Consider the following 16,423-nt stretch of genomic DNA (forward strand, 5'->3'; position numbering starts at 1 on the left):
TTTTGCCATCAGCAATCCACACAATCAAGTATTAAGACCTTATCTAAAATTACATTTTAAAAGGGGCATAGTGATTCAAATTTTGGTTGTATTTTTTGTTTTTAAGTAACTGTTGTCAAAAACAAGATAGACATTGTTATTGTCAGAATCTGGTTAATAATTTCTGCAGATTTTTAGGTAATCTCGATGAGTTGCAAAAAAACGATCTTTGCAATAGATGTTGTATATAGAAACTCCTTCAAACCATGATTAAATGTTCAATTGGTAAGTCAAAGTGAGAGCCCATATACTGTATATGTGCCATCTAAATTTGTCCTCCAGTCAGAGTTCAGCATTGTCTGACTACATGAAAGAGTTTACTCTTCATGGATATCATGATCACAACAAATACCCTAGCTGCATTGGTTTAAAACCAACAATATTCTCCTTGTACATTATCTCCATTATGCCCCCTTTAAAAGTCAAACATACATTCATATTATCTTAGATAAATAGTGAGTTTTCTTTCATACAGCTCCTAGTCCACCAGAAGAGGGCAAGCCTCTACCAAGACCTGCCCTGGCTACAGAGAAGGCTGGTAGTTACAATCAGGGTAAACATCATGACAAGTTTGTCCCATCACCATCTCTGCTTTCGTCAAGTCACGTGGAACCCAGTGCTTTTAGTTGTACTTCAAATCATTGGATGATGTCACTGCTTCCCCATCTTCATCTCCATCCTACCACCCCACACACCCCACCCCATCATTATCCCTGCCTCCATGTGTGCCTGCATTTTCAGCCTCGCACACTCACCTCACCCCTGACCCACTCACAACCAGAGCAGTCTGGCTGGCTTTCGTTCTCATTTGTTCCTCTCTGTCATTTCATTCATTGTCCACTCTTCTATGTTGTTATTCACTGATGTGCTCTATCATTTATTCCATCTAGGTAAAGCGCTTAAGCTGTCGGAAGTGGATCATTGCTAACCTCCCCAATTGCTTTTCTGCTCATCTAGGTACTGGCGTCCAAAGGCCATCCATTCCTGAAGTTCCTCGTTCTCCCATTAGCTCATCAGTTCCTGCAACAGGAAGAAACACCACGCTGCCCCGCACCCGGGTTCCTCCTCAGTCCACTCGTAATAGTGGCAGACCAATTTCTCCATCCAAGACATTCACTTCCTCTCACAGCTCCAGCACACCTGGGGGTAATGGAGTACTCACTTCCCTTCTTCTTATTCCCTCTTCCCACGTCGCTACCTCAGGTTATCATCTCCTGTCAGCACTCTCTCATGCTGTCATCTGCAATTGTGCATCTACAGAGGAAGACAAACAAAACTCATGGCTCTTGATTTAGCACATGGTCTGTCTTTGAATGCACACAACATTTGGATACTTGTGCCTATCTCCCGCTCGATCTTCTGCTTTTCCCTCCTCTCACGGTCCATATGTTCTCCACGCTCTGCCACATGTGCTTGGTGTGTATTTCACACTTTTACCACAAGCAGCAGTGGCGTCTCTGGGGTCATGATCGTTAACATGATTTACGGTCCCTCTTGCTGGCCGGGTGGGAAGTCTGGCCACAGCACTGGCCAGGACGCACCACATTTTACACCAACCATGCCAAGCCAAGCACTGTGCAGACAGTACAGCAAGCATAGCCAGTATCTCTTTACTTTCTCTCTCTGTATCTCTTCCTCTCGCAAACACACTCTCCAAAGAGTTATAGAAGAAGAATAGAGTGAGAACTGTCAAAGGATAGAATTTATGTTTTAAAGTCATGGCAATTACGTTTGTATATCCAGAACATCTGTAAAACCAGGCTGAAGACACAAACAAGTCTCCAGCTTTAATTTCGCTGATGTTAGACAGTAAGAAAATAGATGATAAGAAAGAAAGACAAAAAAAGCTTTTTTTCTTTCTGGCTTTCTTCTCATTTGGTATTTGTTTGTCACAGTGACACAAAACATTTTATAACAGACCTTTTTCTCCATCCAACAGCCGGTGGGGCGGATCATAAGGGCAATGCTCTTCCTAAACCTGTGGTGTGGTCCAGAGAGAAACCTGGTAAAGAAAAACCAAAATAATCACCTTTCAGCGTTCCTCACTCACTAATCTAAGAAGCACTGTTATGTCCCGTCACAGTCGCACCGATCTGTGCTTTTGTCACAGTTCTCTCATGCTTTGTGATCTTCAACTTGTCTGTCAGTGTGACGTTTTGTGTCTGGTCGTGATCTGTGTTGTCCAATAGTCCCAGTAGCATATACGTGACTGAGACTGAAGCCATATATAATTCTGATTTTGGCATATACCTGTCCTCTCAACCTTGTTTAGTCTACCGCACATATGGACCTGTAGTCAGGAACTGGTTTGAATTGGTTTTGAGAATAGCTTAAGCCTGCTTGTTGAGAAAGGTGAATGTAGTTTGTCCTTTTTTTTGGGTCAATCACATTGTTTCCATTCTGCCAGGCAGGTTCTGTTAATTAGAGTAATTGAATCCATCTCAAGTAGTAAAGCAAACCAAGTCTGGACCACATGTATTAATGGTGCCGCTCTGCTCACTCCTTGTTTGGAGTTGTGAAGAGAGGTTTGTGCTTCAGTCCCATGTCACAGCTGGTGTGTGTTATTTCTGGAAACTTTGACAGTTTCAGAGGTCTTCAAGGAGTCGCATGGCTCTCTGGAAGCAACTCTACTGAAAAGAAGTAATTTTGCCTGCCACCCTGCACACACATCCAAGCACATTAAAGCACTCCTAATGACTGTTTCTACTTTTCTAAAAAGATGTAATATAGTTTACCTTCCTGCCCCCATCAAGTAAATGACATGCAACAAAATTACCTGCATACTACACAGCACTCTGCAACTTCGTATTGTACACAACAGCTGGTACAGGGTTTGCTTTTGGGATGAATTAGAGTGTGTCCTTGACAGTTTTATAGAGCTCAGTTTCACACTGGCATTTAAACTTGAATTTGTTTCAAAGATCTGCTTATAGTGGACTGCAGGTGTGTAATGGACAGTGTCCATCCATGAATTCCATCCATGAAATCTGAGTTTGTGTTGCAAAAGCAACAAAGCCCAGTATTGTGAGACACTGGTATGCGTTTCAGTGGGAATATTTTTCTGGACTGAAAGTAAATCTTCGTGTTTTGATTGCATCTATTTTCACGTTCTCGCCCTAAAGATGAAGTTATCTGACAGAAGCCAGCGTTCACACCACTGCTGCTGTTTTACATCACAGAACTGAGTCCGACGCCTTTGGCACATCAGAGACTCGGCCGGCTGTTTGACGGGTTTATTGTGTGACAGCAAACCAAACACACCCGCTGTAGAAACTGTAGACCGCCGACCAGATCGTATTTTATGCATTGTAAATGCAGTCTAGTCTACCGACCACTCAAAGCGCTTTACAATACATGCCAATATTCACCCATTCACACACACATTCATACACTGATGGCAGAGGTTGCAACGTGCCAACCTGCTCATCATGAACGGCTAGGAGTTCAGTGTCTTGCCCGAGGATACTCTCTCTGGAACCAGGAACCTTCTGGTTACTAGGCGCATTTTAGGATTTTTGCCTTTATTATATAACATTATTTTTTTTGCCTTACATGGCGCACATCTTCTCCCATGACATCACATTGGCCCTGTTCCCCTTTCCCTGCCCAGTTAACCATGACATCACTCTTTTGAGCTGTCAATCCTTCACGTCACGTCTTTTGTAATTGTATATCTTGGGACTAGCATTTAAATTACTGCATCACCATATTGTGCGACTTTCTGTTTGAGCATATGTTTGCCATTAGCTGTCAGTTATATGTGTGAGTCAGAGGCCCCCCTTGAATGTATTCTCAGTGTTAATCAGTGAGACTTGTCGGCAGATGTTGTTTCAGTTTGTCTTGATAGCCTCAACTCTTCTCTCTTGGGCGTAGATGCCAGAGATCACTGATTTATGCCGACTCTTGGGGAGGGAGGTCAGCTCCGAGGGAGGAAACGAATCCAAGAGAAATGTTTTGGCCTCAACAAATTAGACAATTGCAGAATCTTGTCTCCACAGAGTGACCATTTATGAATGTCTGAGATAAGAAAATGACAAATGGTGAAGACAGTGGATGCTCTGGAAATGAATCCCAACCGTTAAAATTGATTATCTCCAAGCAACTCGGAAATGAAACGTGTAATTTGAAATTGCATGTGTCAAACCTTCCAGAGCATAACTTCCACCCTTAGGGTGCTTTTACACCTAACCTAATTAGCACCTGAAAATATCACAATGATTAAGGGAGATAATGCTTGTTTAACAGCATTAAATCATTTCAGAACTTTAATGTTAAGATATCTGAGTTTGACAGTTTGTAGCTAAGGTGTGCCTTGCTCTTCCTTGTGATTACTTATCCAGTTCTGAAAAAGCCAATTAATTCCTTGTGTGCAGTTTATAGTGAAACTGATCTGGTCTTCATCTCATGTCATAGCTTGGCTTGATCTTTATTTTATTGTTTTCTCAATGGTGCAGGAATTTGGTGGTCAAACAGCATCAGATCCAAACTAATCTTTCACAAATGGGAGTTAAAGTCATACAAAAGAAGTTGTCGGACCTGCTAGCTTACAAGCCATGCTGTTTAGGATTCACTAAGGATTTTCAAATTCCCCAGTTATTCTTCTGGGGACTTTTGGGTGAGTGGTTAAAGCACTGGCTTATAGTTTCAAGGTTTTTAAACACTGACATGGTTTTCATTAGTCAAAGACCATGGTGGCAGCACTTCACACAGTGATTTTTCAGCATTTCACATGCAATCTGCCTGGCTTTTATGTGCTTTTTTGTTGCTTGTATATTTGTACATTCGTTGTTCAGCACGCAGAATTACTGCGGTCTTCTGACCCACTAAATGTCTCCCTCTTTTTGAATCTATAAACTTGACATTCTTTCCATTATTGCACTATTAAAATAACCAACAACACTTGTTTTCAGTTTTGTATCTCTTCTTCAGTGCCGACCACCTGTTCTGTTTCAATGTGATTCTTAATCTGAAATGAACTCTTGTTTCCCACAAGTCCCTGCAGTCCTGCGTCCCCTCATTCCTGTCAACAAGAGACCCAACCTGGTGGGGAAACCCAGTGACCATGGTGAGGGCAACGGTGATGGCTGCACTGACCACTGCTGCATCTTGTGCTGTATACTGTATATATACACTTAACAGCAAGCTGAGAGGAAGGCTTGAGTTAAGCTGCTTCTTAAGCCAGTGGTTCTCAAACAGTTCCTTCATCCCGTCCTTTAGATGCAGAAAATATTTCATATAAACATAACAGCATTACTAGCTTACTTTAAAAAAAAAAAAAATGCCGAACTATTCCTTTAAACTTTACCCAAACTGCCAGAGTCTGAAGGCACAAAGGACATATGGCTTGCTTTCTACATTGACAGTTAACCTGAAACAAAATAAGCTTTTTTTTGTATTTTCTTGACTTGTTTTGACATTATTGCTCAATGAGCAGCACTTATTTTCCTTTTCTTCCTTTCTAAAAAAAATCTCCATCTTGAATGATTTATGTTGTTTTGTTGACTGAACGAACCTTGCTAAACTCAATCTTTATAGCCTTGCATAGCGTGAAAGCACTCTTGTTTGTTTCTTTGTCCCACATGAATCTGATTTATTTAACTTAAGTTCCACTACACATTTTCCCACAAGGTCTAGTAAGTCCCGGCTGCAATGCCTCTATGGCCTACGCCCTTCGTTGTAGTTTGAGAACCACTGTCTTAAACTATCCTCTGCAAATAAAAGTGCTTACAGCTGTCAAAATAGCTTCCAATGAAATGTACAGCGTTTACTAATGAACAAAACAGCATTCATTTTAACATTACAGCTCATCTCAGCGGTCTTGTTGCTAAAGCTTTTTGGACTTTTTTTCTCTGTCCTCACACAAGTGTGCTGTTGTGCACAAAACCTGTGTGTGTGTGTGCATGGTTCTGAGCATCTGGGCATCCTTGGTCTCAGCAGATGTACTCTGGGAGACCTTATTCCGCTTTAAAGAGCACGAGAGCTATTACTCAAAGAGCAATCTCTGATCTTTCAGCAGCCAGGAAAAGGCCACTGAGTTGCTCAGTGAGGATGGCCAGAGCAGATGGATCGCAACTGTGTATGACTATGAGTCAGATGATGAGGGTGAAGAACTGATCTCTTCTCCTCCTCCTCCTCTTCCTGCTGCTCTCTGTCCTCAGATAAACCCATGGACCTGAAACAAGGAGACAAGGAGTCCATCTTGAAGCCATTCCCTCTGGTCACAGCCAAGCCAAAGCAAGAGCGCAAACAGCGTCTGACAACCACCTCTGCCCCAGTAGCAAACAGTACGAGTGACACAACTTTTAATTTATCTTAGGAGTATAATTATGACTCATAAACATAACTGCACGCAAAATGTTAGGTTTTCCTTGAATGTGAGACATTCGATTAATTGAAAAAGCTTTGTGATTTTGAGTCAATATATGCATGTGATAATAATCAGGAGATATTGGCGATGCAGCTTGCAGGTGTGTGTAATAGTAGAGTAAAGAAAGATGAACATTTTGAATATTAAGAGGCAGACAAAGAGCCCAGGCGCAGGCCAGAGCAGGTGTTGGGCTGGCCGGTCATTGACCTGGGCCAGAGCTTTAAAAATGAAGACAGAGAGAGCTGCCAGGGACTGCTGGCACATCAAACTAACCCCAACTCGTCTCTCCTGTTTCCTTTTTCAGCCAGCCGTTTTGACATAAATCAAAACTCCTCCATATTCAGGCCCTTGCCTGCGTCAGACGTAGACATCATGGGCAAGAAGCGCTTTGTAGGTAAGACTTCATCATGGTCATTTTACATCTCCACTGCAGATTTTAAAAACGTCATCATTGAAATCAGCTCTTTCACTTGGTACTACTGCATGAATAACCTACAGAGTGAAAAAAAGGAAGCATGCATAAATGGATAACCGCCGTTTTTATTGCACCCGTCTGCAGCTCCCCACGTGGTCTACAAGACGGATAAGGTGCCAGAAGAGCCGTGCTCCATCACTACCTCCCTCAGTTACTTCCCTGACGAGGAGGGCAGTGATATGAACGTGACTGCTCCACCACGCCTCCCCCCCTCCAACGTCACTGTGGTTACTGTGGAGGGTTGCCCGTCGTTCGTCATTCTTGACTGGCAGAAATCTGACAACGAAACCAGAGGTACGGTAAATACAAATGAAAGGCTCTGTCGGCTTCCCAAACGCCTTGAGTCGGTGAGCCTCCGGGCCTGAATTGCGTCGGGGTGCTCAGACCCCTTTATACCTGCGAGGAAGACTAGTGTTGTTTTGGAAAATGAGCACTTCTATGGACAAGAACTCCATCTCCACTCAGTTATGCTGTGTCTCCATTCATTCATCCATACTCGATAAAGGGTTGAAACGAACTAAATGCAACTAAGGGTTGTAACTAGGTTGTCACTTATGATTAATGATCATTTATTAATGCTTTATAGATTATTAATAGTAAACTTATACCAACAGTGTTTTGGTTGTTGTTTATGCCCCTCCAAAACAATTTACTTTGTCTTTTTTTTTATCTATCCTTTTTAATTAATCAAGAAGACCCATCCAATGTGCCATTTGACCATTTATTTTCTGGAAAGGTGCCAACATTGAATCCAAATTATTAACGACTTGTTTACTTGCAAATTTACTGATCTATAAAGTAAATCTATAATGATTTAAGCTAACAACCCGTTTTTTAACCATTATTAGAAAGTGGTAACATGATCATGTTTGGATGCTTCAGAGGCCTTTCAATGTCATACCTCAACCCCCAAACCTCATATCCTGCCTCAAGCTCTCACATGATATTCCTGCTTCTTTCGCCAGAGTATGAAGTGGTATCCACCACCAAAGGGCCAAATGGAGACGAGGTTTCCATACTGATAACCAACCAGACACACACAGCCGTGGAGAATCTCAGCCCAAATAGCAGGTATGTGTCTCAGACATTAGTCAGATAGATCATGTAATATAAAAACTGGAATACGCTACCTTAACATTTCTTTCTTTTAATCCTCTAGTTGGTACTCTTGTATAGTTTGGGAACAACCACCGGGTTTACATCACCATAAGGTTGCACATAAACCTTTTGCTTAAAGGTTCCCTGTGGAGTTTTTGACCTTTCAGTAGCGCTATGGAACAACTCGTCTATAAGTGGTTCCTCTGTTTTGTTTATCCCATGCAGGAGTACGGACGTGCATGTGCATGCGGGTGACGTGATACATATTCCTGCCAATGGTATCGCACTATTCCACTGATCAATAGGCAGCAGTAACATGTCAGCAAAGGCAGTGAAGCAGACTAAAGTAAACATGGCTGCAAACAACACAGGTTTCAAACTTTTATGGACAATAAAAGCATTCTTCAGGTTGTCAGAGCTATATGCTTGAAGGTTCATTGTAGATCTCATCAAGAGGAGTATTAGATAGCACTGAAAGGCTATTAGTGGGCTACTTTTAAAGATGCCGTGAATTATGTTTAGTTTTGCAAATGGCCAAAGTGACACAAAAGCTGAGGAAATCTGGGTGGAGAGGTTTACTGAGTTTTTAAATTAGATCTCAGCATGTGCAGTCTCAAAACTCACCAGAACCCTCCGCTGGGCTGGGTTTGCTGGCCCAACTGTTGCCAGGACATCTGAATGCAACACATGGAAAAAGCATCAGCTCTGTGTGTGAGTGTGCGTGTGTATATGTGTGTGTGTGACCCATTCTTAGCTGTCAAAGGCATGAAAATAATATGCGTCCCAGTTCTGGAGGTTGGGAGGAATTTAGATTGAAAACTCCTCAAAGTTTGGATTATGCCTTTTATTTCTTTCTTTTTTTTTGTCTATTTTATTTCAGTTATGAATTCACAGTAACACCAAAGAATGAGCTGGGATCAGGAGCCTCCAGTGATCCTGTGTCTTTTAGCACAGAATCAGGCAAGTTTTACAAACCATATAATCCTCCAAAGTCATACTAGAGGAAATTCCTGATAATCCCTGATGTGTTTTGCTCTGAGTTAGTTGCATGTTTAATGCCACTGTATATATTGCTAATTATCAGGCAGTGATTCACATTGCTTTGAATCTCAGAAGGTGGGCTATTAAGCAGTTGTTAGTCTAATGATTTCAACATGGCACTGGGGTCTGACTGATTAAGACTCAAGGGTCTTGTCAGCTCACCAGTTGTCCTTCGAGGCTCATTTCTAACAGAGGCATATCATCCACCTGGACCGGAGAGCTCTGGACAAAACTAAATTTGCACCAACCATAAAGCAGCTGAAGTGCAGGCCTGAGTTGTGTTTTTAAACTTGCAGTGACAACACTGAGAGAGGAAAGCTTTGCTTAATTGGCCTCCTGCCCTTGTGCAATCAAAGCCCAGCCTTTTTGGGGCTGAATATTGTAAATACTATGCCAAGTGGGCTCTGATACAAGTCTGGGTTTGTCTAGCACAATGATTCAAGATGTCTTATGACTGTGTGTTAATTCTTAGTTGCTTTGATGACGTTATTCAACTTTCTCTCACGTTTGCAGCGGATCCACGAGTGAGCGAACATGTTTCAGGTGAATATCATCTTTTGCTCTTCTGATCAGTGTTTCTCCAGCAAAATTAAGCTTTATAATATGTTTAACCGTCACTGGTTTAACCTCATACAGATAACAAACTGTATATTAAAGCCTTTGCTTCAAATGATTTCTTCACAGGCAAAGATGCCATCTGGACTCAGTTCCCATTTAAATCCGATGAGTACTCTGAATGCAATGGAAAGATGTATGTGAAGAGAACTTGGTACCGAAAGTTTGTGGGCATCCAGCTCTGCAACTCCCTGAGATACAAGATCTACCTGAGCGACTCTCTCACTGGTAATTACAGACTGAAATATAAAGCCATGTTCACACTACTCGACTTTCAAAGTTGTCAGATAGCTGTACAACTTGCTGTCTTGTAATTGGGAGTCTTTAAGTCGTTGTGGTTTTCAAACTACATGACACACGACAAGATCTTTCACCAGGAGGAATCCCTGATGAGTATGTCTGATCTCCAAACTTTGTCACAATAACACATGCAAAAAGTGACACAAGTGTAGTTGAACTTATTGATGTTGTTGCTGACACGTGTTCACATAATAGCCTGTTTCAACACGTCTTCACTGCTTCCCCTATGTAGATCAGTTACCGTGTTATGTTCATTCATGCCAACATCTAACACCCAAGGTGCAACAACAACTTTGGTCCGTGTTGCAAATGCAACACATAGCACACACAGCTGCAGGCGACCCCTCCTCCAGGTTTCCCTTCAACCCGTGTCTCACGCTCTAAATGGCTGTAGCTCCACGACAGGTCCAGATAGTTAGTCTGCTAGAAATCTGGAATGTGTCTGCGAGGCACCGGCGAGCGTCTAGCCTCGTGTCTTTGCACAGTTCACACATAGTGCTCGAGCGCCAATTTGCGAGCGCCGAGCCGATGCTGATTTGCCTCTGATCTGGGGCTGTGGTCGAGGATCTCCAAAAACTAACCAGATGCTTAGGGCCCCCAGGGGACACCAGCAAATTACTGATCAAACATCACATCGCCAGAATGTCAGCTCTGTGGGAACTTCATTGTTTTAGTTGGATAACAATGCATATTTTTCATTATTGTTAGGGGTGAAAATAGGCCTCAAACCGGAGAGAAAATGGTTTGCGTAGAACCCCAAAAAAGGTTGGGTGGTTCAGGGTTAACTGCCTCTCCATTAATGCATTTGCAGTTATGTCAGTGTTAAATTTGGAGATCTTGAATCCCCAGATGTTATATGAAAAATTAACTGCCTAAACAGTATTAACGCATATTCCAAGAGGACATTTGCTCAGGTGCTTGCCTAGCTACTAAATTAAAAACAATGTATATGCAAAAAATAAAATATGCAGTCAGTCTATCTCGGGAGTGGAGGGGTTTGATGTACTGAAACGATTAAGCAGCAACACTGACAGGAACAGTAAGTAAACTGGAAACCAGTGATCATGATCAGTCATCAAAAGGAACTGTGGATCAAAAAATAAAAAAAGGCCAAACATAAGTGATGCACCTTGAAATGGGTCCAATAAAACAGGCAATAAATGTTAAATGAAACCTTGAAAATTATATAAAAAATACAACCGATATCTCAGAAAATAAGTCATTTAACAGCTGTGTGCACAACCCCCCCCAATTCTGTATACTAGGGGTGCTCAAAGTTTTGATGACTGAGGGCCAATTCAAGGAGCCAGCATATGATTGAGTGCCGCACAGGAAAAGTGCACACATTAAACAAAATTTTTTCCGAATTAATAACTTTAGCTAAAAGCACTTGAATTGCTGACAGAATGTAATATAATAACTGCGACACTCGTGAGGTGTTACTTGTTGCCATGCAACCAGTAGCTTTCTACAGGTTGTCATTCCTCAAATACTATAATATGATATTTTTAATGAAATGTTTTCATGAAATGCTATACTATGACACTTTTAGTGACATTTTTATGACATGCTATACTATGAAATTTTTGATGACATTTTGATGGCATACTATGCAATTACTTTTTGTGACATGCTATATTATGAAATTTTTTGTGACATACTTTGATATTTTATTATGACAATTTATGAAATTCTTTATGGCATAATACAGACTTTTTTCTTTTACGACTTTTTGTGGCATACTATTTTATGAAATTTTTTGTGCCATACTATACTACAATGTTTTATGACATTTTTGTGTACTATGTTATTTTTTTTATGTCATAAAAAAGTCCTTTCTGTTGAAAAATGTCATAAAAAGACTTTATAGTTTGGTATGAAGAAAAATTTTATGAAAAGTCATATTAAAATAGGTCATAAAAAAGTCATAGTAAAGTATGACTCTTTTTATTCTTTTTTCAAAATATCATACCATGACTTTTTTTTTGACATACTATACCATGCTTTTTTTTGGACATTCTATACAAAGGCTATTTTTTCGACATACAATACTATGATTGTTTTATGATTTTTTTTTTTCGACATACAATATTGACTTTTTTTTCGAAATACAATATGACTTTTTAAAATTTTCTGGACATACTATACTATGAATTATTTTCGACATACTATACCATGACTTTTTAGTTTTTTTGACTCACTATACTATCACTTTTTAATTTTTTTCTACATACAATACTATGACTTTTTTTTTGACAAACTATACTAAGACTTTTTAGAAAAATTGACATGCTATACTATGACTTTTTTTTCGAAATACTATACTTCAACTTTTTTTTATTTTTTCAAGATACTATACTATTACTTTATTTTTTTAAATTTTTTTAAATTTCTTCAACATACTATACGATGACTTTTCTTTGTTTTTTTGACATACTATACCATGAATTTTTTTCGACATACTATAGTATGATTTTTTTCCGTCACACTATAGTATGATTTCTTTACATATTTTTCATCACACTATACTATGACTTTAATTTTTCAACATACTATTCAATGACTTTCTTTCAACATACTATATATGACTTTTTTAAGACATACTATACTATGACGTTTTTTTTTTTTCGATGTAATATACTATGACATTTTATTATTTTTAAGACGTACTATATTATAACATTTTTTTTATTTTTTTGACATACTATACCATGAATTTTTTTCGACATACTATACTATGGCTTTTTAAAAATTTCTTCAACATACTATACTATGACATTTTTTTTTTCAACATACTATACTGTGACACTTTTTTTCCATATACTTTACTATGAATTTTTTCGAAATATTATACTGTGACTTTTTTTTATTTCTTTTTTTTAAAAACTTTTCGACCCACTATAATATGACTTATTTTTCAACATACAATACTATGAATTATTTCGTCATACTGTACTATGACCTTTTTTCGAATAACTATACTATAACTTTTTTTTTCAACATACTATACCATGAATTTTTTTTCGACATACTAAACTATGGCTTTTTTTAGTTTCTTCAACATACTATACTATGACTTTTCTTTGTTTTTTCGACATACTATAATATGACTAATTTTTTCGACATACAATACCATGACTTATTTCGTCAAACTATGACTTTTTCAAAAAATGTAGAAATTCTATACTATGACTTTTTTATTTTTTCGACATAATACACTGACTTTTTTTCAACTTACTGTACTATAACATTTTTTATTTTTTCAATGTACTATACTATGATTTGTTTTCAACATACTTTACTATGACTTTCTTATTTTTTTGACATACTATACTATGAATTTGTTTTTTTTCGTCACACTATACTATGACTTTTTAAGATTTGTCAACATACTATACTGGGACTTTTTTCGACATACTATACTATGACTTTTTTTTCGAGATATACTATTCTATGACTTTTTAATTATTTCGAGATACTATGCTCTGAATTTTAAATTTTTCGACATACTATACTGTGACTTTTTTTCTACATACTGTACTATGACATCTTTTAGTTTTTTCGACATACTACAGTAGGACTTTATTTAGACTATGGCTTTTTTCCACATACTATAATCCTTTTTTTACTATGACTTTTTAAAAAAAAAATTGACAAACTATACTATGACTTTTTTTTGTTTTTTCGAAATACTATAGTGCGACTTTTTTTGACATACTAAACTATGACTGTTTTTAATTTTTTTGACAATTTTTTTTTACATACTATACTGGCAAAAAATAGCCACAATACAATGTCGAAAAAAGGTCATAGTACAGTATGTAAAAAAAATTTAAACAAAGTCATAGTATAGTATGTTGAAAAAAAGGCATAGTATAGTATGCCCAAAAACGTCATAGTATATTATGTCGAAAAAAAAAAAAAAAATCATAGTATACTAAGTTGAAAAAATTAAAAAATCATAGTATAGTATGTTGAAATAAAGTCATAGTATAGTTTGTGCAAAAAAGTCACAGTATAATATGTAAAAAAATAATTTAAGTCATAGTATAGTATGTCGAAAAATAAAAAAAGTCATAGTATAGTTTGTCGAAAATAAGTCATAGTATAGTATGTCGAAAGAATAAAAAGACATGATGTACAATACTGACTTTTTCAATGGTATACTATTTTTTATTTTTTTTCATTGCATACTACACTATGACATTTTTAATGACATTTTTTTTTAATGACATACTACACTATGACATTTTTAATGACATTTTTTTTAATGACATATTATACTATGACATTTTTTTATGGCATACTGCGCTATTTTATTTTTATGACATACTATACCAGGAGTCATGTAATCATTTTAAAGCTTCCTAAGTTTCCTGAAGAAAAAAACACATTGACCATTTTCTGACCACTCTCAAATTGAAGATTAAGTGGTCAGATTTAACTTTCTCTGTCCTTTCTATAGGGAAGTTTTACAACCTTGGAGATCAGACGGGTTATGGTGAGGACCACTGTCAATTTGTGGACTCCTTTCTGGATGGACGTACCGGCACACAGATGTTTGCTGACCAGCTACCAAGCAGGCCAGGTATTTTGCTTAGCCATAGCGATGAAACCAATCGTTTAATTATCTAAACTCTTATACTCTCCTCTGTGTCTTTGTATTATACCAGGGTTTTATAGAGCCTTGAGACAGGAACCTGTCCACTTTGGAGAGATTGGAGGGAGGTCACATGTTACTTATGTAGGCTGGTATGAGTGTGGCACACCCATACCTGGGAAGTGGTAAAACCGACAGGGCTATCCAGAAAGGATGACTTCCTTGATGGGGAGGAAGAAGAAGACGTCTGACTAGGCCTCAAGGGAGATGGGCCTTTCTTTAATGCTACCATGGACACTGTAGATGGGTCTGTCTGTTTGAACTCGGCCTTCTTTCCCAGGTATGAACCAGTACAGGACTATTGTGTCACAAAACTCTATTGAGTGCATTTGTAACAATGGTCCTTATTTTTCTATTTATCAAAAAACGCATTCAACTAAGGAATGCAGGACTTTGAGTGAACCAAAATGTTGAATATAAAGTCATTACAGAGAAAATGTTGGGAAGCTGGCTCCCAAAGTGTAATAACTTGTATGATATTATTTATCAAAGGGAATTGTTATTGAATATTCTGTGTGTGCTCGGGTTTTTTGAGATGAGAAAGTAAAAATTGTTCCCAATACTTGCATGTCAAGGAGCACACGCATTGCGTTATTTGAATACAAAAATGTGGCAATCATACTTTCATTGTACATTTGGACTATGTAAAATACAAGTACACACAGACATGCAGAATTGACCTTCTGCTGGCCCTAAGGGATTATTAGCAGTTGCAGTTTGCACAGTATTAAACTTTTGTTTATATATGTATATGGTGTGAAATATAGTATGTATACCAGGGATCATATAGTTTGATACATTTCAGGTAAGAGATAAAACAGCTTATTAGCCAAATTGTTGATCTATGGGGGCTCTTGGAAAGATTTATGTATTTCTAATGTTAGTGCAGTCTTGTCCTGTATTTTATAAAAGAATAAGATATATATAAAAATGTATAAATAAACCAAGCTTCAATGTGGAAATAATATACTATAAGTAATGACATAATTTATGTTTTTGTGTTCAAACTTACGAGAAATTGTACATAAAGCTTTAAATCATCGTAGAGAAATTGTCAGGTTTTTTTCCCACATCTGTCATGACTGCAGTTGTTTTCTGATGCACCATGTATGTTTTCGGCAATAAATCTTGTTTTTATATTTACTGATATTCATTTCCATCTGACTTCAATGCAGTCTGTCAAGTTAGACATTTTGGGAAATCTCGGTTATTCGCTTTCTTGCCGAGTCAGATGAGACGATCGATGTACACTTTTTGAAGTTACTATTAGCAGCTGGCTAACTTAGCTTAGCACAACTACTGGAAACTAATTAACATATATCTTGTTTGTGTAATCCGTACAACAAGTGTACAAAACAAAAAAATGACAATTCGCCGTTTTTGGGGGGGGGGGGTTATGTGCCAAACTATTCAATAATCAGGTCCAGTTGCCACTGTTAGTGATGGGCAAAGCAGTTCTTTTCAGTGTACTGAATCGCTAGAATCCGTACAGTAAAAAGATCTGAATCGTTCAGTGCTTAACCGGAGCTCCAACTGCACGTAGTCCCACTCACTGAACTGAAACACAGCTGAATGTTCATTTCAGCTCACTAACTAGTGAAATGAGAATGGAGAATTTAGTTGGATAAAGATACCGTTTGCAAGCTAATGACTTGAATCACTCACTTGGTGAGTCACTGCATGTTTGCTTGTAACTGAATGAGAGCTCAACTGAACTGAGAAATGAACAGATCGTTTCTGGAAGTGATTCAGTTCAGTTTGTTCACCCAAAAAAATTTGTTCTTTTGAACGAATCGTTCGCAAATGACACAACACTTGTTAGGCAACC

General features: G+C 38.2%; 1 protein-coding gene across 10 annotated transcripts in view; it reads left to right on the forward strand.

The window, feature by feature from the left end:
* abi3bpa (ABI family, member 3 (NESH) binding protein a) overlaps positions 1–15,738 on the forward strand; it is a 35,449-nt gene extending 19,711 nt beyond the window's left edge. For 5 of the 10 annotated variants that reach the window (XM_074658802.1, XM_074658804.1, XM_074658800.1 and 2 more), the window contains 13 exons: positions 515–592; positions 997–1,185; positions 1,979–2,044; positions 5,033–5,104; positions 6,198–6,323; positions 6,711–6,800; positions 6,966–7,175; positions 7,847–7,952; positions 8,860–8,939; positions 9,534–9,563; positions 9,705–9,863; positions 14,401–14,523; positions 14,609–15,738. In XM_074658802.1, coding sequence (XP_074514903.1) covers positions 515–592; positions 997–1,185; positions 1,979–2,044; positions 5,033–5,104; positions 6,198–6,323; positions 6,711–6,800; positions 6,966–7,175; positions 7,847–7,952; positions 8,860–8,939; positions 9,534–9,563; positions 9,705–9,863; positions 14,401–14,523; positions 14,609–14,724 — 1,445 coding nt within the window. In that variant the 3' untranslated portion in view covers positions 14,725–15,738. The remainder of the gene's footprint in view (positions 1–514; positions 593–996; positions 1,186–1,978; positions 2,045–5,032; positions 5,105–6,197; positions 6,324–6,710; positions 6,801–6,965; positions 7,176–7,846; positions 7,953–8,859; positions 8,940–9,533; positions 9,564–9,704; positions 9,864–14,400; positions 14,524–14,608) is intronic. The other 5 variants (XM_074658807.1, XM_074658805.1, XM_074658806.1 and 2 more) reach the window with 3 other exon arrangements.
* Positions 15,739–16,423: the final 685 nt, after the last annotated feature.

The sequence above is a fragment of the Sebastes fasciatus genome, chromosome 14 (genome assembly GCF_043250625.1).
Source record: "Sebastes fasciatus isolate fSebFas1 chromosome 14, fSebFas1.pri, whole genome shotgun sequence".
Classification (NCBI taxonomy): domain Eukaryota; kingdom Metazoa; phylum Chordata; class Actinopteri; order Perciformes; family Sebastidae; genus Sebastes; species Sebastes fasciatus.